Source organism: Pristis pectinata, chromosome 4 (genome assembly GCF_009764475.1).
Source record: "Pristis pectinata isolate sPriPec2 chromosome 4, sPriPec2.1.pri, whole genome shotgun sequence".
NCBI lineage: Eukaryota > Metazoa > Chordata > Chondrichthyes > Rhinopristiformes > Pristidae > Pristis > Pristis pectinata.
The window spans coordinates 100,434,243-100,458,138 of record NC_067408.1 but is presented as its reverse complement, the minus strand read 5'-3'; the positions used below and the strand labels follow the sequence as shown (position 1 = coordinate 100,458,138).

General features: G+C 41.2%; 1 protein-coding gene across 1 annotated transcript in view; it reads right to left on the bottom strand.

Moving 5' to 3' along the window:
* The window catches only part of LOC127569856 (ephrin type-A receptor 3), a 218,258-nt gene that overhangs the window by 144,895 nt on the left and 49,467 nt on the right, over positions 1–23,896 (bottom strand). The window contains exon 3 of the mRNA XM_052014841.1: positions 18,883–19,546. Coding sequence (XP_051870801.1) covers positions 18,883–19,480 — 598 coding nt within the window. The 5' untranslated portion in view covers positions 19,481–19,546. The remainder of the gene's footprint in view (positions 1–18,882; positions 19,547–23,896) is intronic.

The window sequence follows — 23,896 nt, the reverse complement described above, 5'->3', positions numbered from 1 at the left end:
CCCTGACATCCCCCATATACCTTCCTCCAATCACGTTAAAATTATGTCCCCTCGTGTTAGCCATTGTCGCACTATCTAGCGTTTCCTTGTTTCCCATTATTAATTCCTCAGTCTCACTCTCCAGGTTCCAATACAAACATAGCTACAAACCTTCATTTTTATATATCCATAAAAACCCTTGCTGCTTGTTTTGAAAGTTTATTCACGTAATTAATTTTCTCCCTTCTTATTAGCCTTCTAGTTCCCTGCTGCTAGTTCCTGAAAAATCTCCAGTCCTCTGGTCTACCATTAGCTTTTGTTATTTTGTTTGCTCTGGTTTTTGATTCAATATTTCTTTTGACCTCCTTTGTTAACCGTGAATGGTTCATATTTTTCATGGAGTCTTCCCTTTTTGTTTGGGATAAATTTCTGCTGAGTGTTATGAAAAAGCTACTTAAATGTCTTACACTGACCTTTCCTTTAGCCTATTTTCCCACTCCACTCCAGACAACATTTCCTTCATACCATTGTAATTGCCCTTATTTAAGTTGAGGACACTGGAGAGAAGGCCACTATGGATTCATCACTTTGTTTAGTATTAAGGTTCCCTTTTCTATACTGGAAAAAAAATTATAATTTACTTGAATAAAATGTGGCACTGTTTTTCAGCATTCAGGACTTCCATTAGAAAGTCAGAATGGTAATAATTTTGCATGACACAGCAGAGAACTCTGACTCTCCTCTCCCAGGGGATCCAATATTGTTTGAACACCGACACATTAAGTTCAGGTAATAGCATGTTTACAATGAAACTCCATTATAAAAGGACAATAATAGATGTACTGTTGGTGCTCCCTGGGGGTCATGATTGGATTATACTGTGGCTGTTACATCACCTTTAGAGCAGTAAAGGTTCCCTGCCACTTGGGCACAACATTGAATTCAGTGCCCATCTCATTGAAGAAGGAGTCTCACTGAAAATACTGTCTGCATACTTATGCCACAAGCTATGATGCAAGTTCATTTTACGCTCAGCCAATGTGAGTGAATCAGGCTGTTATGATTTAGTACTGCTAAGGGAAGGTTGGCAACACTTGAAAGCCACATTATGCCATGTTATAGACAAATAACATATGCAGAGCTTGGTTACTAAAAATAGATAATCCAAAGAAGTTTTCAAAGCTCCAGGAATTTTGTTTGAGACAACACAGCTCAAATCCTTTGCAACAAATTGAATTAGATGCAGACCTGTCAATCATTTTACTGAAGGACAGGTGGGGATGATAAATACCAAGCAAGCCAATATTCTGCAATTAAAGGGACAGAAAAAATGACAATTTTCATTTGCTTTTGGATTAATTTTTGTTGCGATATGGCAAAATCGACATGAAATTTTGCTTCACACGAGACAATTCATTTTTAGTCAGACAGATAGATTCATTTAATGAATTCCTCAAACCAAGAGATTTCTGCCGTATAATGTTGTTTTGCCAGAAGCAAAATAAATTTTTTTAAACTTGCATTATAAATCACACAATTAAGCCTTGTCATAAGGTTAGAGGGGCCTCCATCTTCAAAGGGATATTTTTTAAAATTTAATTTTCTCTTGTGACTAACTGCTTGAAAACAGGAAGAATTAGATAAAAATCAGGAGGAAATGCAAGGACATGAAAGCTATTTTCCCTCTAACGCTGAAGGAACCATACTAAAGCAGTAGTATACAATGCAAGGACATGAAGCTATTTTCCCTCTAACGCTGAAGGAACCATACTAAAGCAGTAGTATACATGGTGTTTAATTTTATCTACCCACATCAAAACTGAACAGTGGGTGGATACCAATGTTATGAGACATTGTCTGAACTATCCCATATTTATACAAAAGATTCTCACAGTATTTCCATCAACAATTGTTAGACATTGGCTGACACAAAAACAGGTCAACAGTATTCATTTGTGTTGTGATAAATTGATGGGGCCACCAATGACATAAGTCAAGGGTAGATCGACTAGCCTTGTGTCAGGTGATGACAGGATGTTATACGGACCGATGGGCAATGAAAATGTCTGAGCGCAGTAATAGAACTGGGTTGTTTTGCACTCTGGCTGCTAGGTTTGCTGACATAACCTTACACCTGACTGTAGCTAATGCTGCATTAGATACCAAGGGTGGCCAAGAGAGAGGAGTGGCACACATAGATCCAGACATGGGCAACATGGCTTTGTTAAGTTGGGCATCAAGCACTTTGTGTGAGGTGACAGAACCTGTAGCAGAGTTCAGCTTTCCACCAGTGAACACCAGAAACTAGAATGGATGACCAGAGGCCATGGGTATCTGCTCCAGCCACTTTGCCAATGAGGCTGTCTTTAGTTTTAACACTTGTTGCTGTTTAGTTATTAAATATTCTCTGAATGGCAGGAACTGTTGTGCAGTGATTTCAAGTCACATTTCAATCTCCAACCAAAGTGACATTCATATCTCTTTGCAATCCATTGCAGAGCTAGAAAATGCCAAAACTCAGTATGAGGTACTAGCGGTGACAATGGTCAGCCATGATAACAATAATAGCACTCACATTATCTTCCAAGACAGAAGATGAACAGGACTGAAAGTTGAACCAAATGTTGTCAGCATAAATACATTTCCAGCACTTAATTTCTGCTAGTTAATTTCTGTCAATGTGGAGGTTAAATCACAATGGGGACAAGGCAACGTCCTTACTCCACTGCTGGAGTAATCAAGTTGACTTTAGCTCCAAAATTATTAGTTAATAATTAATAATAACAAGCTGACTTTATCTCCAAAATGAACTTGGAAACAATGGCTTCTGTGGAGAGGCTTTAAAGCATCAACAACTCAGTGAAGCAAAACCCTGGCCAAATAAACCAATACCCTTTTATGCCAAACAGTGTTGCAAGCAGCAGTCAGATCCAAGAAAACAGCAACCAGTGCCCACTGCAGAAATAGGCTTTGAGCCAATGCATATACAAATGGGGAATCTGAAGTCTATTTAAAGCTCCCTTTGCAAAATTGTTCTTCCCTGAACACAGCCAGTACAGAGTATACTGTACTGAGGAAAATATGGTCCACGTGCAACTTTACGAACATGTCCCATAGCAACCACTGAAAGATACCGTTATTATGAAATGCATACTATACATACTGGAAGATGCAGCAAGAAGGAGGAGAGATGCTACTCACAATCCCACTGCAGGGGTATCTCTCTCAGCCTCCATTCAGTCCCCTCCAAACTGCTTCCCCACACTACTCCAATGTTGTCTCAGGTACAGCTGGAAAATGGCACCAAAATGCTTATAGGTATGTAACAGCCTGGGGATCTCCAGCATCTATCTACTGATAGATGTACACAAATATCTGACAGACCGAGAAACTACACAATCCAGTGGAAGCATCATTCCAGTTCCCAATTCTAGACCAATGTGCCCATGTTCTGGAATGGTGCTGGGGCCTATAGCTTACTACTGTGGGGTAAAAAGAGCTATCATCTGACCAAGTTAATATTTTCAGTCCTTACATCCACTTCTTCCTCTATGTTCTGGCTCTCATCTCTGCTCCCATAACTGCAGGGGATGTAGGGATGAACATCTGTACTTGATGATTAGTTTAGCCACTCATTGCTAGATCTGGCTGGTCCAATTAAGGTTTTCTCAACCAAAACTGCTCCCTATATCAGGTTATTTCTGGAATGCAGTGACACCCCAACTTCTCTGTAGTGAGCTGTCATCTTACAGACTCTCTCTCCGCCCTCCTTCTCCCACCAACCACAGCTGCAAGGACCAAATAGCCTGAGTAACACCAGCTGTTTCTGCTGCTTTTCCCTTTCTATCATTTCATCCCTTCCTTTACCTCATTTCCGTCCTGTGCTCAGTGACTTCAACTGAAAGCACAGCATCAGAATTACACGTGAGCTGAAGCACTCAACTCTAACGCATCAACACCACCCTTGATTCCACCATTGCCTCTAATTTGTCACTCCACTCATCCAAATGGAGTATCAAGAGTATTCATTGGTTAAATATTGGGAGGACAGTAGGGCTGCTGTGTCCCAGCTCAACTGATCCAGGTTCAATCCTTTCCTTTGGTGCTGGAGGGCAGAGTTGGCACATTCAGCTGGTGGCTGCATGGGTTTCCACTGGTGCTCCGGTTTCCTCTCTCATCTCAATTGACCACTGTAAATTGCCCTTTGCGTGTAGGTGAGTGGAAGAATCTGTTGGGGGAGGATTTGCTGGAATGGGGGGAGATTAAAATGGGTTGGGGTAGGATCAATGTAAAAATGGGTGCTTGATACTTGATATGGACAGTGGGCCAAAGAGCGCGTTTCCATGTTATTTCTCTGTATGAGGTCACTATGAGGCTGTTGTATTTACATCTGCCACAAAATCCATTCCCTAGCATTGGCCCCATTCCACTCTCTTGTCACTGTTTCAAGGCTGAACTAAACCATGCAGAATCTCGAAGTTGTATTTAACTTCAAAATGCTTCCAATCACACATCCATTCAATTATCTAAACCATTTCCATCCATCATTGTAGGTCATATCTCAAACAGCAAAGAGTCGGAGTACAGGGAGGAGATAGAGAACTTAGTGGAATGGTGTCATGAAAACAACCTTTCCCTCAATGTCAACAAAAGAGCTGGTCATTGACTTTGGAAAAGGGGGCGGTGTACATGCACCTGTCTACATCAATGGTGCTGAGGTCGAGGGGGTTGACAGCTTCAAGTTCCTGGGAGTGAACATCACCAACAGCCTGTCCTGATCAAGTCACATAGATGCCACAGCCAAGAAAGCTCACCAGTGCCTCTACTTCCTCAGGAGGCTAAAGAAATTTGGTTTGTCCCCTTTGACTCTCACCAACTTTACCGTTGCACCATAGAAAGCATCCTATCTGGATGTATCACAGTTTGGTATGGCAACTGCTCTGCCCAAGACCACAAGAAACTGCAGAGAGTTGTGGACACAGCTCAGTGCATCACAGACACCAGCCTCCCCTCCTTGGACTCTGTCTTTACCTCTCATTGTCTTGGTGAAGCAGCCAGCATAATCAAAGACCCCTCCCACCCGGGACATTCTCTCTTCTCTCCTCTTCCATTGGGTAGGAGATACAGGTGCCTGAGGGCACGTACCACCAGACTCAAGGACAGCTTCTACCCCACTATGATAAGACTATTGAACAGTTCCCTTATACAATGAATGGACTATGACCTCACGATCTACCTTGTTGTGACCTTGCACCTTATTGCACTGCACTTTCTCTGTAGCTGTGACACTTTAATCTGTACTGTTACCGTTTTTACCTGTACTACATCTATGCACTCTGTACTAACTCAATGTAACTGCACTGTGTAATGAATTGACCTGTACAATCCGTTTGCAAGACAAGTTTTTCACTCTACGTCAGTACAAGTGACAACAGTAAACCAATACCAATACCAAATTCCAACCCTTCCTCAGCTCTTTGGTTACCTCTAGATTTGTCTACTTCAGTGCATTTCTTGTTAGACTGTGAAGACTACAGCATATCCAAAACGCTGCTGCCCATTTCCTTATTCACTAATCTCTGTTCGCCCGTTAATCCAGTGCATGCTGTCCTGCTTTGCCTTTTGATGTAGAGTCAGCTCAGTTTTCAAATTCTCATACTTGCTTTTAAATCTCTCCATGACATGGCCCCTCCTTGTCTCTATAACCACTTCCACACCATGCTTCTCTAATTCTGCCCTCATTCGCACCCTCAGGATATTCCAGACACTGCTGATGATCAATGTACTAGTTTAGTCACCTGATGAGGTAGACCTGTCACTGGGATACAGATTGCCGAGCACTGCTAATGATCCAGGTACTGGCTTACTTACCAGTCACTAGGGATGAGATTCTTCCCACAAGCTTCAGATACTCCTGCAAACCACTGCGCTAATGAGTAGAGTGGTCATAGCTGAGAATAGAATGGGAATCTAATCACTAACACTGTATTAATAGGCCTTGGATATTGTACACGTTTGAGGTCAAAGACCTTACCTATTAGTAATTTGCAGCCAAGCCTTCTGAAATTGGGTGACACAATGCATCGTTATTGGTAATGATCCAGATTAACAAGCAGGAACTTTGCCTGTATAGATTTCTGAGTAATGTGACTTGGGCATTCGTAAACATAGTGCTGGGATTCAATAATGCAGGCTGGGAGCAGTTTATCATTTTAAAAAAAACTGTGGTTGAACTTTAGGAAGGTCCCACATTGTTCTGAGTTTAGGGAGGCAAAATTCTGCAGTGTTTTTTTGAGGGAGACAAGGTTCTCCACAGATGTATCTGAACTTTACTGCCAAAGCTGTTATGTTCATCATTTACAACTTGAAATAAAAGTACAAACAACATGGAGACAGTGCAAGTTAAGGCTAAGAACAGAGTCAGCAGATGATATGATTTAAGCAGCTCTAATTCAAAAAGAGTAGGCTGTTTTTCTTGGTATCAAATTAATATGATGTCAAAAAGTGCCACCTGAGGCAATTTTAGCCTGGAAATTATTGTCACTTTTATTGCATGGATGCTCAACATGTTCATATTAAATTATTTTCCCCATGTCATTAAGAAGTGAAGATTTTGATAAAAGTGCAGTAAATGCTTCCATGATGACATTACTGACAGTATTTTGTAGCCTAAAGTCATTACAAGGGATTTAGTCTAAAAAAAATCCAGCTAACTGGGATAGCAGTAGGGCAGGGTAGAGAAATAAACACTGATGAATGCTCAAACACAATAACACCCAGTGTGTATTCTTTTTGCCACCTAGGTTGACTGAGTAAGTGCTCCATGGTCGTAAAGTTTAATTACCACCGGCTTAAAGTAATTAAACACAGTGGGTTAATCGTGTCTCCACCTCCAGTAATACAAATCTGTTAAATGGGCACAGGTCCCAGTTCCAACATGGCCCGTTCCAGCTTCACTGGATTTAACTGCTCACTCGTGAATCGAGTGTTTTATCCTTGTAATTAAATGCTGTACTTTCAAGTGGATTAATGCTTGCCCACTAGCCAATTTTTAAAACAGTAATTCCAACACATTGCTTTCTGTTTCTCTTCATGAAGATTTTAAACCTGCATCACAGTGAAAAATGAAAGGCTTTTCTTTAAATGGAAAGTCAAAAAGGCTTTTAAAGTCTAATTGTTTTAACTTCTCTGCAGGTCCCCTGCTGGACTCTGATTCCATCCTCTCTCTAACACGTCTCCCCAATCCCCCAACACCTCAAAGGCTCTGCAACAGCAGACAGCAACATTCACCAAGGGATTCTGTGGCTGGGAATCTGGCTTCAGAAGCCTTTACCAGGGAATACAACATGAAAATGAGCATGACGAATATTTCCTTTGTTGCTCCAATAGCCCAATATCATTCATCAGTGCAAGAGGTAAAGCTGAGCACTGCAAAAGATTAAGTTGCAGCTCAGTGCTTCGCATACTTTTCAGGTTGACACTTTTACTATAATACCCGTACTTCTAATACGATTATGAGATAACTTGTCTGGTTGGTAACCATATATGACCTGGCTTTCTGAATGTGACATGACAAACAATGAAGATCAGCTGGTAAAGATCACAAGGTTCCCAAATCCTCCTGCAGTGCAATGGCCTGGTTTAGAAGATTCCATCATACCAGCTTATGTATCCTAAACTTACTGCCAGTCTCATCTCCAAACTATGCCTTCTTTATAAGCACGGTTGAATCAAGTTATGCACGAGAATAACTCTATTTGTAAGCGAGTTTTCATAAGAAAATCAGTCCACATAACTAGAATGAGAAACATCTGTATCTGACACTGGTTATCTGATGTAACAGTACTGAAGTAAAAATTGGGTATCCCAGCAGAAGTTTAGGTAACACTGTCGGACTAGGAATTGATTGAAGTAGTGCTTTTTTAAAACAGGAATGAAACAAACACCCAAGGGTCCAATGTAGCAAATAGTAAGCATGTGGTGTTACACACCAGAAGTGTGAAGTAGTCCACCTACCTCTGTAGGCAAACTGTGCTTTGTGTACATAAGAACACAAGAAATAGGAATGGCAGGAGCCATTTGGCCCCTTGAGCCTGATTTGACATTCATCAAGGTCTTGGCTGACATTCTACCTCAACATTATTTCCCTGGATTCCTCTAATATCCTGAAATCTGTCAAACCCAGTTTTGAATGTGATCACTGATCGAGACTGTGCAACCCTCTTGGTCAGAAAATTCCAAAGATCCACCACCCTCTGAGTGAAGAATTGTTTTCTAATTTCCTTCTTATGGACTAACTGGCATTATTTTATGACATTCCCCCCTGCCCCTCCCTAGTTCTAGACTCCTTAGCCGGGGGGAGCATCCTCCCCACATCAAATCTTCTAAGTATTTTGTATGTCTCAATGAGACATCTCTCATTCTTCTACCCTGTAGAGAACAGAGGCCTAGCCCACTTGGTCTGTCCTAATATGCCAGACCTGCCTTCTTAGGAACCAGTCTGGTGAACCATTGCTGGGTCAGTGCTATTACAAAAAAAAAGCAGCCAGAACTATTGTTTTCCATGACTGGAAGTCAAATCATTTCCTTTCAGCACGTTTGTCCCATATACACAGTTTCTGCATTTATTTTTGCAGGTAATTATTATTGAATGCCAAAGATTCTGAAGCATAGTTCAGCTCCAATAGAAGGACACAGCTTCAATTATTCCCTATTGCAGTAAAGCATGCCATGAAAACCCAACAGTACATGGAAGCCTTTTCTCATTCAGACCCCTCCCATTAGCCACTGACAATACAAAAGGGGGAATCATTCATCATAGTCACATGCCCTGCTGTCTGCTGGCAAACCCCACACTGGACACAAGGTCCTTGGTCAATAGCTCACCAGCAGTGCCTCTGCTGAAAAAAGGAGCGCAGGTTAAATTCTTTACTGCACAACAACAGCGGATGAAGGAAAAACACAAGCATAGCCTTTCATTATTGCTTGCAAGGAACAGAGAGAACAAAGCTGGCAACAACAGTTGTAACAACAACAGGAGAATGCTTTGATGTTATGAGAATAAGAAAACAGGTTTTGTTGCTCAATTTAACCTTTTGTTCAATATGAACATCATATAAAAGATGTGCAACTGTATGTAGTCAATGCGGGTATCACATTATACAGGTGTTTTTCCATTGGCCAGCTTGGCATCATGTTATATTACAACTGCAAATAGGAAGCAGCTTCAGTTTAAACATATTAAGTATGTTGTAGAATCTAAATTTCACAACCTTTTTGAGTAATTCAAAAATATGTCAGATTGATGAATTTGGTATTACAATTTTCAACTACTTTTTCCAATAAAGGGTTGTTCTGATTTGCTTTTCATATTTATTCATGATAAAATTATCATTCTCTCACCCTTCCCATGAAAAGCTAGTCTTTTGGAATCAGATGAGATGCACTGTCTCCAGCTCACAAAATGAAAATACTCAGGTCAGGATTTATTTAAAAAATGTGATAAGGTTTTCGTATGTTCACTAGTTTACAGCAAGCTGTAATCTGGTGAATGCATCTTCACAAATATTAGATACGAAAGGAACTTCATGTTTGACAAACCCCTCGAGTATTTTTGAGGTAGTAACCAGCAGAATAGATACAGGGAAGCTAGTGGATATGCCATATTGGAATTTGATCGGGTGCCACAAAGTTATTAAACGAAATTAGAGCATAAGGGATTAGGGGCAATGTACTGCTGTGGAATGAGAACAGGTTAATAGATTGAAAACAGACAGTATGAATGAAGAGGTCATTTCAGACTAGGAAGATAGTGATTAGTGAGGTGCTGCAGGGATCAGTGCTGGGGTCTATAATTAGAGGACTGCGGAAGTGGGAGACCAATTGTAGGAAATTAAAGTCTGCTGATGATACAAAGCTGGATGGCTGTGTGAGCTGTGAGGAGCAAGCAGAGAGGATTTGGGGATAGAAGCAAGCTAAATGAATGGGCAAGGACATAGGTCTGGTAGAAACAATAGAAATCTGGGGATTTTTTTAATGGTAAATGATTGAGAAGGGTTAGTGTTGAGAGAAATGTTAACATACAATGTGGTCACTTCTGCACTGGCAAAACCAAACGCAGATTGAGGGATGCTCTGCTAAGCTCCTGCATTCAGTCTGCTGGAGTGACTGAGATTTCTGCTGCCTGGTGCCCACTCCTACTCTAACCTTTCTGTGTGTGGCCTCCTGTAAAACAGACTCAAGGGGCTAAATGGTCCTACATTTACCACTAGAGCAGAACATTTAATCTGTCTCCCCATAAGGCCAATTCATCATTAATTATAATTCACTTCACAATATTAATCTGCATTCTACAATCCCAGTTCAGATAGCTTTAACACAAAGCCTCACATTATCCATCACAAAAACCTTTCACCACATTTAGTTACAGAAGCAGAAAGGGCCAAGCCATCTATGAGTAGGCCAGATCCTATAACATGCCAATCTGGTTCTCAGCCCAGATCGTCCTCTGCACATTCTTCACCTCTGTGCCACACACTCATGCTGCTGGCACTGCCCTGTATCATGGTAATAGTGAAAGTGAAATAGTAGGCTCATGAAACTATTGACAAAAATACTACAAGATATGAGTAGTGAACTGTTTTTTGCATTTTTATTGTAGTTTGCCCCAGCGTCACTGCGTGAGAATGTCGTTCACTGAGTATTATGGAATGGCCATTTTTATTCTTTCATCCATCCAGTGCCAGAAAATAAGACCATCTTTAAGAATAATATCTCACTATCTGTTTTATTCTGAGAAAAGGAGAATAAGGAACAATATGGTCAAACCATGTTGATCAAGCGACAGAGGAAACATTTGAAAACCAGGCAGCAGTAATGTCTTGACTGAAGTAAAGATGAAACACCTTCCACCTCCACAGGTAACAATGAATCATTCCTCACACACCCATGTTCTGACTCATTGCTGATTGGCATTATACCAGGCAATATAAAGCTTGCTTTCCTGCTACTGCCTCATTAATAGCAGGCACAGTAGTCTATTACAGCGCCAGCGATCCGGGTTCAATTCTGGCCACTGTCTGTAAGGAGTTTTTACGTTCTCCCCGTGTCTGCGTGGGTTTCCTCCACATGTTCCGGTTTTTTCCCACATTCCAAAAAGACGTACGGGTTAGGAAGTTGTGGGCATGCTATGTTGGCACCAGAAGCGTGATGACACTTGCGGGCTGCCCCCAGAACACTCGATGCAAAAGGTTTATTTCACTGTGTGTTTCGATGTACATGTGACTAATAAAGATATCTTATCTTAATCTGCCACAGTTTCAAGGCAATCTATTATTCCACTTCACTTTGGACCTGAAAATTAGTTCCATGAATGGATCCAATGGGATCATGGCTATATTTTTCATCTATGCTGAAGATGGTACTGTAATGTTTCAGGACACAAAGTGTCATCATAACATAGTCCACGTTACTACCAGATCAGGACATTGACATCCTAAAGGTAAAATTCAGAAATCACTCTATCAGTACCCTTCAATATACTGTTACTAGCTTGTGGTGTTTTACCAGATCCTAGACAACCCGATGTTAGCAGAAGAGGCTCACAGAAGTTCTTCATGTTTCTCCCAATCTTTCCTTGCCTCTCTGGGCACTCCAGAGAAAGTTTACCTAAACATCAACAAACATGTCGTCAGACCTCTTCTTCTGCCTGATGTTGTTCTGCTTCCCATTGTGCACAGCTTCTGCTCTCCAGAAGTTTTAATCAGGAACCCAGATGAGGTCTGAGAGATAAAATCCCATAGGTCTCAAGGTGCCACCATTAAGACAACTTGCCACTCATCTTGGTATCCAACCTGAGCTACATTCATGTAGACATTCAATTTAAAGAGATCTGGATCAGCACCAGGGATCTAAGTTGCATTAATTTAGGCTTTCAACTAAATGAACCTAAATCTAAACTACTTCAGTTTAAACAAATGCACAAGGACATATGACAGACTTTGTCATCAGTCTGAATTGCATCAGTTACATCCAATTAGACAAGGTTAGTCTATGTTAACCTGAAGCAGAACTTTGCCCAGAAGGTGCTTTGTAACCTTTTAATGGCAGTAAAGTGGTAGTGTACCTTACTTTAACACCATCTGTCAAAGTCCCATAAAAACTGAGGTTTTAAGTTGTGATGTTCCAAGTATCACTGTCAGGTTTCTCCATGTAAAAAGGTGCTGCAGGCTGCTCTGGTGATCTATTGCAATAACTGGAGGGGTGTGGGACTAGTGTACTCAGAAGTTTGCAGGGACCTTGACAGAGCAGTAGAGAACAGTGTCCTCAGGAACTAAGTTCTTTGAGCAAAGGGGTCATGGAGAATCTCCAGGGCTGAAGCCAGGCAATAGTTGCCCAGAAGGTTGCCAGGGAGCTTGGAGTAGAGGGTGACATTACATGAGTGCAGTCTACAAATGCCTGGGCTTTGGGGAAACCTGAAACGCAGGGAAATGGCTATAACCATACCATCTACTCCGGAGGGCTGACAGAATGTGCATGGAAATTGGGTGACATCCCTAATATAGCAGAGAGCAGAAACCTGAGAGATCTGGCAGAGATCAGCAGCTGAAGCAAATAAACAAACTGCTGGAGGAAATCAGCGGGTTAGTTCTGGGCTGGTGCGAGGTCTCAACCTGAAAGGTCAACTATCTCTTTAACTCCACAGATGCTGCTTGACCTGCTGAGTTCCTCCAGCAGTTTACTTTTCGCTCCAGATCCCAGCATCTGCAGTCTCCCGTGTCTCAGTAGCAAGAGCCCAGAATAATGCTGAAGCAAGGAAGCTCAGGGTAGCCGTGACCCTGAACACCATGGGCAAAGAAGTCCTGGTGCAATTTTATGTTATACTTGAAGTCGCAGAAAGTCATGGACATCGGTGAGTCCAAAGAACGCAGTTTGAGCATTGGCCCTTCAAATGGTGCAATCTTGGGAAAAGGGGTCGAGCAACAGCTGGTTGTTTGAGTAAGTAGATGAGTAAGGTTGAGAGCCCTGCTGAAGATGAATCTCGTACTAATACAGAAATCATTTGGGGGAATTCTACTCTGGAAAGTAGAGTTTCAATGAGCTTTAATTTATGGCAATATTTTAAATAAAGAAATAGTAACACCAAGGATTAGAACTGGTTTGAAAAAGTACACACAACTAACTCAGATCCTAAATCATAACAAATGTTATCCTCAATGGCAATTTCAATGGCAAATATAAGGCTGAATTATCCCAAATCACCTGAAGTCAGACCTTTCTTGGACAGCCCTCTCTCCACAATTCCTTTATCTGCGTGCAGAGGGCTGAAAGCTAACCCTTCACATCCTACAGACATCCAAAGATGGGACAGGAGGTGTCTGATGGAACAAGCAGAAGGTCCGTTTGTGACATGCTGCACTCCTTCCACCATTTACACTGAGCTTCTGTGAGCTCCCTATGCATGAGCGTGATGTTCTCAATACCATCCTAAATGCTTCTTCTCCTGTTTGAACGGTGGTATGGCAGGGAGTCCCAGGAGTCAGTGGGGATGTTGCACTTCATCAAGAGATTTTGTATCTTGTCCTCTGCCCACTTGGTAGTTTCTTCCCATGACACGTCATAAAACAGATAATTTTTTTTAGAAAGTAAAATACGTAAAGTACCTACCATTTAACCATGGTGGAAATGAATGGGGCCACATTTGGTTGCCAATCCTCCCTGACGTTAAGCAGTGGACCAAATGCCAAATGCATCTGAATCCTTTTTTCAGCTGTCAGCAATGGTAAGTCAAGCAGAAGAGCGGACAATTAGATGTGCTGGGATCTGACACAGTTTGTCCCCCATTTCCTCCTTTCACTGCTGACGCCTAGAATTTTGGAAATGGCTCATTCCTGCCAATAGTAGTATTTTGTTTGTTTTTAATTGCAACAAGTTGAAAGAGCAATAATAATTTTTTGTTACATCTCCCAGCAGCCTGAAATATTTCAATGCAGCAGCACCTGAACAGGTGCAACCCATTCTCAGAGGTTAGCATCACATCTCAAGTTCTTCCAAATGACTGGTACATTGACATTATCATGTCTCCCTTGAAAGTATTTGTGAAATGTAGCAAAAGGTGGTGTTACAAAAAATAAATGAGAACACAGAGTTAAGTTTCTGAGCTGGTAGCAACTTTGTTGTTTAGGGAAGAGATCAGAAGGTATATAATTATGACGAGATTGTCTTTTACAGCTACTTCCATTGATTTTAAGATCTTGAACATGTTTGCATTTATATACAGGCCCCCTTTTTGTTATGTAATACTGAACAAGTTCATCCTAAGAGATTCAAGAAGCATGATAGAAAGATAAAAGCTGTCATTCTATTCTCTGCAGCCTACTCAAAATTACAGTTAAAATCTAAGTACAAACTTTGGACTTTCAATTTCACTAACTTGCTGCTTTGTGCTTTAAAGATTACCAGTGAAAGGACTAGAGTTTACTGTCTGAGCTGTCACCATTCTATAAGATGAGCCATAAGTACTTCTATCAGTCACCCTCCAGAAGCACTACAGTAATGGGTCCTTCAGATACATCCAGGGAAGAATCCTGCCCCATAAGGGCCACAGTTCTCCCTCACAGCTGTCACTGGAGCAGCTCAGTTCCTAAAATAACAATAGGAATCAAGAGCAGCAAAAGTGTTGCTTTAACCCAGGTTGATACCTGTGTGTATTTTAAATGGCAGTTAAAGGCGATATGATAGAAAATAAGCTCAAACTGATATTAAAAAAAATTAACTGCCTTTAACCACCGGTTGCTTTAGGGCCTCTTAACTAACATCATTCTGTGAATCCCACTTGGGAAGAAATGACATCCCACGGCACTGTCCCTCCACCTGTCGTCAACTGTTGGCTTTTCAATCATTTAGATGTAAATCCAATCCACAGTAAAACCAGGTGCAATTTTTGCACTGGACCTTTAACGCTGATGCACCAGCATATCATTTAACAACAATTAGTTCAGGACCCTGGTTAGGGCTTTGTAAACTGTGCCTTCTTATAGTGGTTAAGAGTCTGTTAAATTGTCTGTAGCTTCATCAGGTGTCACCTGAGGATGGGTAAAGGGAAACAAGTTTAGGAAATAAAGGCAGGAGGGAAGGGTGAGAAGATATGGAAATAATTTTGCATTAACAATCATGTATTATTTTCAGACTATGAATAAGAAAACATTGGACATTGTCCAATTTGCTTTGGTCATGGAAGACTGATTTTACATTTGTATGTCCAGGCTCGGACTTGCAACAGTATCCGGGTTGAATCACACCATTCCAGGAATTCAACTGAGCATTTCCAGTCACAAAGTGTACATGGGGCGATGACACAACTCGCTCATCAAATATAACTGCCAGGTCATTTTGATCATTGCCCAGAAAATTAGTTGGGTGCTCTTAGAACAACCGTGTTACTGTTCCCTAAGCAAGGTCACAATCAAGGGCTTCAATTTCCACTCATAAAATTTCCCTTTCTTACCTCCTTTCCAATGGGCTCTACCTCAGAATACCCAGCCTGACCTCAATTGTCTCCAACTGTTCTGGAACCCCAATTACCACCTAACTCTGTTCCCGAACTGATCCCAGACTGGGACCTGATCTGTCCAACCACTGAGTCCAGGACTCTCCCACATGACCCCGGACCTATCCCTGGACTCGCTTCATGTCCTCCAAGTGCAGAGGGGAAGCCTACGAGGACTATGCAGCAGTGCCAATTGTCTTGGGCCTCTAGCATTGTTGAATTCTGCTGGGGTGAGCCCATGGTAAAACTGTATCATCACATCAGTTATCTTCAGCACGTTTTCCCCAGCACCACTGAATTTCTAGGCCAAAATCATTTCTTTGATTCTTATTTTTATGTTGCTGTCTGTTCATTTTAATGTTAATTAAATCAACAACTTTAGCACAATTTCATAAAGTGAATTGGAAGCTGGAAATGTTCTATACAAACTGTTCCTACTCTTTTTTGTTCTGATTGTGCTCTTTCTTGTAAAAATTGTGTATAATTTATGTTTTTCTTGTGAATGCTGCTTATATGTTATTTACCTGTGATGCTGCTGCAAGTAAGATTTTCATTGCACTTGTGCATATGACAATAAACTTGACTTTGAGATTGACTTTATCTTGTTGTCATCTCCTTTCCTATCAGTGCTGTATTATAAGCAGCAGTTTTATGATATGACACATATTTGTACTTGAAAGGTGGGCAGTCCAACAGAGTAAGCATTTAAATAAGATCGGCTAAGTTAGAAGAATTGTGATCGGCAGGTCAGAAGACTGTGTATCTGAACTCCATAGCCGGCCTGTGTCACTCTACTGTAATAACGGGGATAGCTGCAATGCTGGAGGTATTGTTCTTCTTTAAGGCCTTAAACTGAGACATAATGATGATGATTCAGGTGGATGGCTGTAGCTTATGCAACATTGGCTGTGAACAATGATTTTTACTTTAATGCTGTCACCCGACTAAGGATTGAAACAATTTATGTTAGAAGCATCTAAAAACAGTCTGTGTAGATCCCTTGAATAAACACAGACACTCTGGGTTTTTTGTGCCTCCATTGCATCAGTCTGCACGGTTTGCAATGGGAGTCTGTTAGAGATTAGGAACCACTGCCCACATGTACTTCACAATGCAATGATCATGCTGGGAATATTCCTCCTCCTCTCTGCATTTATATTGTGTCTTCAATATTGCAATCAATCCCAAAGGACTTCACAAAAGTGCAAGCATACAAAATTCAACATCAATCCATATAACATTTTAGAATAGATGGTCAAAAGCTTGGTCAAAGAGATAGGTTATAAGGTGCACCTCACAAGAGGAAATGGAGCTGAAGAGGAAGAGAGAATGGGGAGAGAAATCCAGACCTGAAGGTCTGGCCGGCAGTTGTGCAATGATTAAAACCCAGGCTGATCAAGGGAGCAGAATTGAAAGAATTGCATATACCTAAGGGCTGTGCATTGGAAATAATTACAGAAGTAGAGAGTGATGATACTCGATTTATTAACAAGCATGAGAATTTTAAAAGTGAGATGTTGCCACCTTAGGCCAGTGAGCTGAAGGAAAGTTGTTGAATAGGACTTGGTAAATTAGAACATAGGCAGTGGTGTTTTGAATAATCTTAAAATTAAGAGCTCTTTGTAAAGGGATTCAGGCCAACATGTCCTTTCAATCAATACAGTCATGAACAAAGGTCCTTATCTCACCATTGATAGTGAAGTATCATACAGTAAGAAAAACAACTGCCATGCTTCACTTCAGTTACATTTTGAAGTAACAGTATCTGCATCAGGCCTATGGGATGTTTCTAAAAGTTTTATGGCATTGTCACTAGAATTACAATAACTATCTGTACAAAATGTTTGAAAAATGTATTGCCAAAGTCCATGGAATCCTCTTTTACATCCAGTTTTTTGTGGAACGATACTGGACAGGAATAATCCAATGAAATATTCCTGGAGCGTGTCAGGTTTTGGGTGCCTGTGTCAATGGAAACAATTGGTCTGGAAAAGGCTTTGAGATAGTGTTCTCAAAGCTAATCAGTCAACAGGGACTCCAATGAGTGTGCTGACAAGGACGGAGTAAACACCCTCAATTAGTCTCTTTATGTCACTTATACAGATCCCCTCAACTAACAGAAGAAATGAGATATTGGGTTAAAATGTTCTGAGAAAGCGATTGTCATAAATAAAAAAATAGTGAGAGTGGTAAGTAGGTAATTATCCAGTACAGTTGTATGATATGCTGCTTCCTCTTTCAAATACTGTTAGAAGATTGACAGTGTATTCAGTTTAACTCTCCAAACATTTATAATAAACTACACTCATTTCACCAGGAAATGGGAGATGGGTATATCTGCCAGATGTCTTGTTTTGAGTGAATCTAGTACTATACATGGACAGTTAGCTAACATACCTTTGCCTTGTTAGTGTGTCATTACTTTGAGTCATAGTCATACAGTCAGAGAAACAGCATGAAAACAGACCCTTCAGCCCACTGAGTCCATCCTGATAATCAAGCACCCACTGTTGCATTAATCCTATCTTTACCCATTGTATTCTCCACGTAGGTGGTGTATGTTCATAATATGTATAATGTATGTGTAGTGAATTTTGTTCTTCAAAAATTCAGCCAATTAAGCAGAATTTAACCACATACATTAATATATCACAGATTTAGCACATCCAGTAGAAGTGGATATTTACCCCAATATGTTGCATTAAATTCAAGTGATGATTGCGTGTTTTGGTAAAAATAGTAGGATATCAAAGACAAACTTTAATAGACTTGTTTTTGAAGCTGCTGAATCAATTTTTAAAGAAATACATTGCCTATGGATAAGGAAAGGCAACACTTAACCAGGCCAAAATAAAGCCTCAAATGAGGTGATTGTAACCTTCGAAGTATATAATGGCAAGCAGTGTTACTAGTCCCAAGATAACGCTGAGGACTCTACTCATACAATTCTTGAGAATCAATAACACTCCTGTCATTCTTACCCAGGCTCTTTGGACCTCACAAATCCCATTCATGAATAATTAGAATATTTTGAGAATGCCAGATGTGACCTAGAATTACCTCCATAATGTTATTGCAAAACTGATTTTTTTTTCCTCTCACAGCTTCTGGAATCAGGCAACTGATTTAAAAAATGTGACCCAAAATGTAGCTGGAAGCACTAAAACAAAGTCAGCTTTTATGAAACAGCATGGGTGAAGCAGAATGCTTCTGTGGATTAACGTTGCCGCGTAAACAAAAGGAATTCTGCAAATCTGTTGAAACTGATAACACAGTTCCGAAAGCAGTTCAAAATTTTTTTTAATTTGCAGATGGGGGAGGTTTTTTTTCCAAGTTATAACCCAGCTAATTGTTACCTTGGCATGTACTTCCTCTTTCTTCATATCCAGCATTACACAGGCACTTCCCTATTGGCACTAGCCATTCTCCATCAGTGCTGCAATACATCCTGGGTGGGTCCTCCTCCTTGGAGTGATTGACACAGGAACCACGCACCTCCACAAGAGACAGGGAGTCCACCCCAGGCACCGTGTCTGGGAACATAGCCAAGTTCCTGGTGATGAAAGGACACTTTTTGAAGAAGACTCGTACTGACACTAAAGCAACACAGGCACCGACATCTTGAAAGGCCAAGTAAAATCCTTTCTTGTTGATTGGTCCAACCTCGCGGACCTCAGTGTTCAGCTTGAGGATTCGGTCCCCTAGGTCCATCTGAGTGAAACTCTCATCTGCAGCAATTGTGTCAATCTTCACAAACTGGCTTTCTCTAAACTTCACAATGTGATCTTCATCAGACTCCATATAATAGAGATTGAATGTTTCTTTACAGGATCCCAGCACCAGAGGGATGCTGTTGCAGTCTCTCAAAGTGAACTTTAGTTCCACGTAGACCTTCTGAGCAGAGTTCCGTGGAATCCAATTTGTCCGCAGCCAATTGTTCTGGCTGGCTTCCATCACATTGCATACCTGGTAGGTACGAATTGGTATGTAGTGCTCATCCACTCCGCTGATTTCTTCCCACTGAAAGGAAAAGAAAGTAATGATAAAATAATAATTCTGACCAAAGCTAATACATATGGAGACAAAGCTCCCTTTTGACTGATAGATTGATCTGGATTGTTCATATACCCAGTCGTCTGACAGAAAACCTTTCAAAGAATCAGAAGTTTAACAACCAGGCAAATTGTCAATAGAATGAAGAAAATATTGGTGTAATTAGATGTCAAATTTAGTGGCAAATTTAGTAAATATTGTACCACGTCTTGTTTGTACAGCAGGCTTAAGATAGGGGATTATTATGATCCAGCTCCGACCTCGCACAGCCCCACACAGTACGCACCAGTCCTTCCTCACCATGATTCCAGGGACGATCATAAAACTGCTGCCATACAGTTGTTGCCTAAAGCAGTGGGAGGACATCCTGGGGTCAGTGATGGGGACTGGGGGAAACTTAAGCAGGCCCAGTGATGGAGATGACCCAAGGATGCAAATTTACACATGAAGCATGTAAAAGTATACAAATTGGAGTCTCACTCACACACACTGCTGACTTTGGACCAGAAACTCAGCAGGCTAATCTCCAGTTCTTAGTCCACTGGTCATCACAGGTAAGAAAATAGCTGAGCTCAACAAATAAACCAAGGACTAAGCTCCAGTCTGGTGAAGCCTGGTCTGGATTTCAGCCTTCTTTACTTCAGGCTCCAACCCACTGGGTGACTCAGTGTGGGAACAGGCCCTGTTCCAGTCCTCATGTAACCAGTGGCTAGTATCAGGACACCCATTCCACACCCACTTTGTGTGCACAGCTCAACAGCAGAATTTCAAGAGCAACAAGCCAAAAATGGCTCAGGGCAGGATGTCCCAAAGTGCTTGACAGTCAATTCAGCACTTTGGAAGTGTACTCATCATCATAATGGGAGAAATATGCTAGCCAGTACACACAGAGCAATCTCCCACAAACAGCAAGACCAGATGTTCTGACTTAGTAATATTAACTGAGGCATAAACTTTGCTCGGGCCTCTGGAGATAAATTCCCTGTTCACCTTTGAAATTATGACATGGGATCTTTTATATCCACCTGAGCGTGCAGATGGGACCCTGCCAATTCTGAGTGGAAAATGATGATCTGAAACCACTGGAAAACCCGGAGAGTGCAATCACAGGACTCTTGTCTTCAGAATCTTTTCTGGTTTTACTCCTCCTGATTTAAAAACTGTTCAGGAATGTCACTATCAAACTGAAATAAATAGAAATTTCCAGACCATTTATTAAAGCAAAGAATTTTATACCCTGAGGGTTTGTGTCATCTGCAAGAAAGTCTTGCAAAGTGTGCAATGATAACATTGCGTCACTGACTGTATATTTTAGATTCATTTATTGAAAGAAATCCTTTTTGTTGACTTTGTTTTGATATAAAATGATAGGTGAATGGATCTCATTGCAGCAGATGCTCCTCTGCTGCAGGGTAAATTTGCATTTATCATTTTTCAGAAGACAATAAGCAAAGCTTTGGTTTTGGAGTTAAACTAGATAAATGCAACACAAAACCACCAACCCTCACCCACACCAAGGTGAGAGCTAAGCTCCACAGAATCCAGCAATAACAAATGTCAGTTTGAGTGTGATATTCATAGCCGTTTCCTTTAATTCTACAGGACATTTTACTTCCCTTCTATAACAGAAGGCAATATAAACATAGAGCACATCATCAGTCACCTCAACGACACAGAGCATTCCTTCATTCCTTTCATTGATGTTGAGCAAACCTTCCTATCCTCATTAGTAAAGAGCAGACCATCACTCCTCCATTGACAGAGATCACAGCTTCACTCTCCTTGTTGACAGAGATCATACCTTCATAAGACCATAAGATATAGGAGCAGAATTAGGCCATTTGGCCCATTGAGTCTACTCCACCATTCAATCGTGGCTGATTTTTTTTTAACCCCATTCTCTTGTCTTCTCCCCATAACCCTTAACCCTCTTACCAATCAAGAACCTATCAATTTCTGCCCTAAGTACACCCAATGACTTGGCCTCCACTGCCCTCTGGCAATGAATTCCACAGATTCACACCCTCTGGCTGAAGAAATTCCACCTCATCTTAGTTTTAAAGGGATGTCCCTTTATTCTGTGGCTGTGCCCTCGGGTCCTAAACTCTCCCACTACTGGAAACATCCTCTCCATGACCACTCTATCCAGGCCTTTCAGTATTTGGTAGGTTTCAATGAGATTCCCCCTCATCCTTATAAACTCCATCGAGTACAGGCCTAGAGACATCAAACGTTCCTCATACGTTCAGCCTTTCATTCCTGAGATCATTCTTGTGAACATCCTCTGGACCCTCTCCGGGGCCAGCATATCTTTCCTTAGATGCAGGGCCCAAAACTTGCTCACAATATTCCAAATGTGGTCTGACCAATGCCTTATAAAGCCTTAATAGTATGTCCTTGCTTTAATATTCTAGTCCTTTCAAAACAAATGCAAACAATGCATTTGCCTTCCTAACTACTGACTCAACCTGCAAGTTAATCTTAAGGGAATCGTGAACTAGGGCTCTGAAGGCCCTTTGCACCTCCAATTTCTGAATCCTCTCCCCACTTAAACTGAATAGTTTCCACCTTTATTCTTCCTACCAAAGTGCATAACCACTTTGTTCTGTTACATAATACTGTATTCTATCTGCTATTCCTTTGCCCACTCTCCTAACCTGTTCAAGTCCTTCTGCAGACTCCCTGCCTTCACAACACTACCTGTCTCTCAACTTATCTTGGCATCATCTGCAAACTCATCCACAATTAACAAAGAGCACAAGCCCCATTAACAAAGAGCAGACCATCACTCCTCCGTTGACAGAGATCACACCTTCTCTCCCTTCATTGACAGCAATCATGCCTTCACTCTCACTGAGAGATCACACCTTCACTCTCATTGACAGCAATCACACCTTCACTCCCCTCATTGACAGAGATCACACCTTCACTCTCACTGACAGATATCACACCTTCACTCTCACTGACAGAGATCACACCTTCACTCTCCTCACTGACAGAAATCACACCTTCACTCTCCTCATTGATGGAGATCACATCTTCACTCCTCTCATTGACTCTTCTCACTTTCTTCAGTAATGTAGAACATACAGTGGCATGTAAGAGTTTGGACACCCCTGGTCAAAATTTCTGTTACTGTGAATAGCTAAGTGAGTAAAAGATGACCTGATTTCCAAAAGGCATGAAGTTCAAGATGACGCATTTCTTTAATATTTTAAGCAAGATTACTTTTTTTATTTCCATCTTTTACAGTTTCAAAATAACAAAAAAGGAAAAGGGCCCGAAGCAAAAGTTTGGGCACCCTGCAGGGTCAGTACTTAGTAACACCCCCTTTGGCAAGTATCACAGCTTGTAAACGCTTTCTGCAGCCAGCTAAGAGTCTTTCAATTCTTGTTTGGGGGACCTTTGCCCATTCTTCCTTGCAAAAGGCTTCTAGTTCTGTGCGATTCTTGGGCCATCTTGCATGCACTGCTCTTTTGAGGTCTATCCACAGATCTTCGATAATGTTTAGGTCAGGAGACTGTGAGGGCCATGGGAAAACCTTCATCTTGTGCCTCTTGAGGTAGTCCATTGTGGATTTTGAGGTGTGCTTAGGATCGTTATCCTGTTGTAGAAGCCATCCTCTTTTCATCTTCAGCTTTTTTACAGATGGTGTGATGTTTGTTTTCAGAATTTGCTGGTATTTAATTGAATTCATTCTTCCCTCTACCAGTGAAATGTTCCCCGTGCCACTGGCTGCAACACAAGCCCAAAGCATGATCGATCCATCCCCATGCTTAACAGTTGGAGAGGTGTTCTTTTCATGAACTTCTGCACCCTTTTTTCTCCAAACATACCTTTGCTCATTGTGGCCAGAAAGTTCTATTTTAATTTCATCAGTCCACAGGACTTGTTTCCAAAATGCATCAGGCTTGTTTAGATGTTTCTTTGCAAACTTCTGATGCTGAATTTTGTGGTGAGGACACAGGAAAGTTTGGAGAAAAAAGGGTGCAGAATTTCATGAAAAGAACACCTCTCCAACTGTTAAGCACGGGGGTGGATCGATCATGCTTTGGGCTTGTGTGGCAGCCAGTGGCACAGGGAACGTTTCACTGGTAGAGGGAAGAATGAATTCAATTAAATACCAGCAAATTCTGGAAGCAAACATCACACCATCCATAAAAAAGCTGAAGATTAAGAGAGGATGGCTTCTACATCAGGATAACGATACTAAACACACCTCAAAATCCACAATGCACTACCTCAAGAGGCAGAAGCCGAAGGTTTTGTCATGGCCCTCACAGTCTCCCAACCTAAACATTATCGAAAATCTGTGGA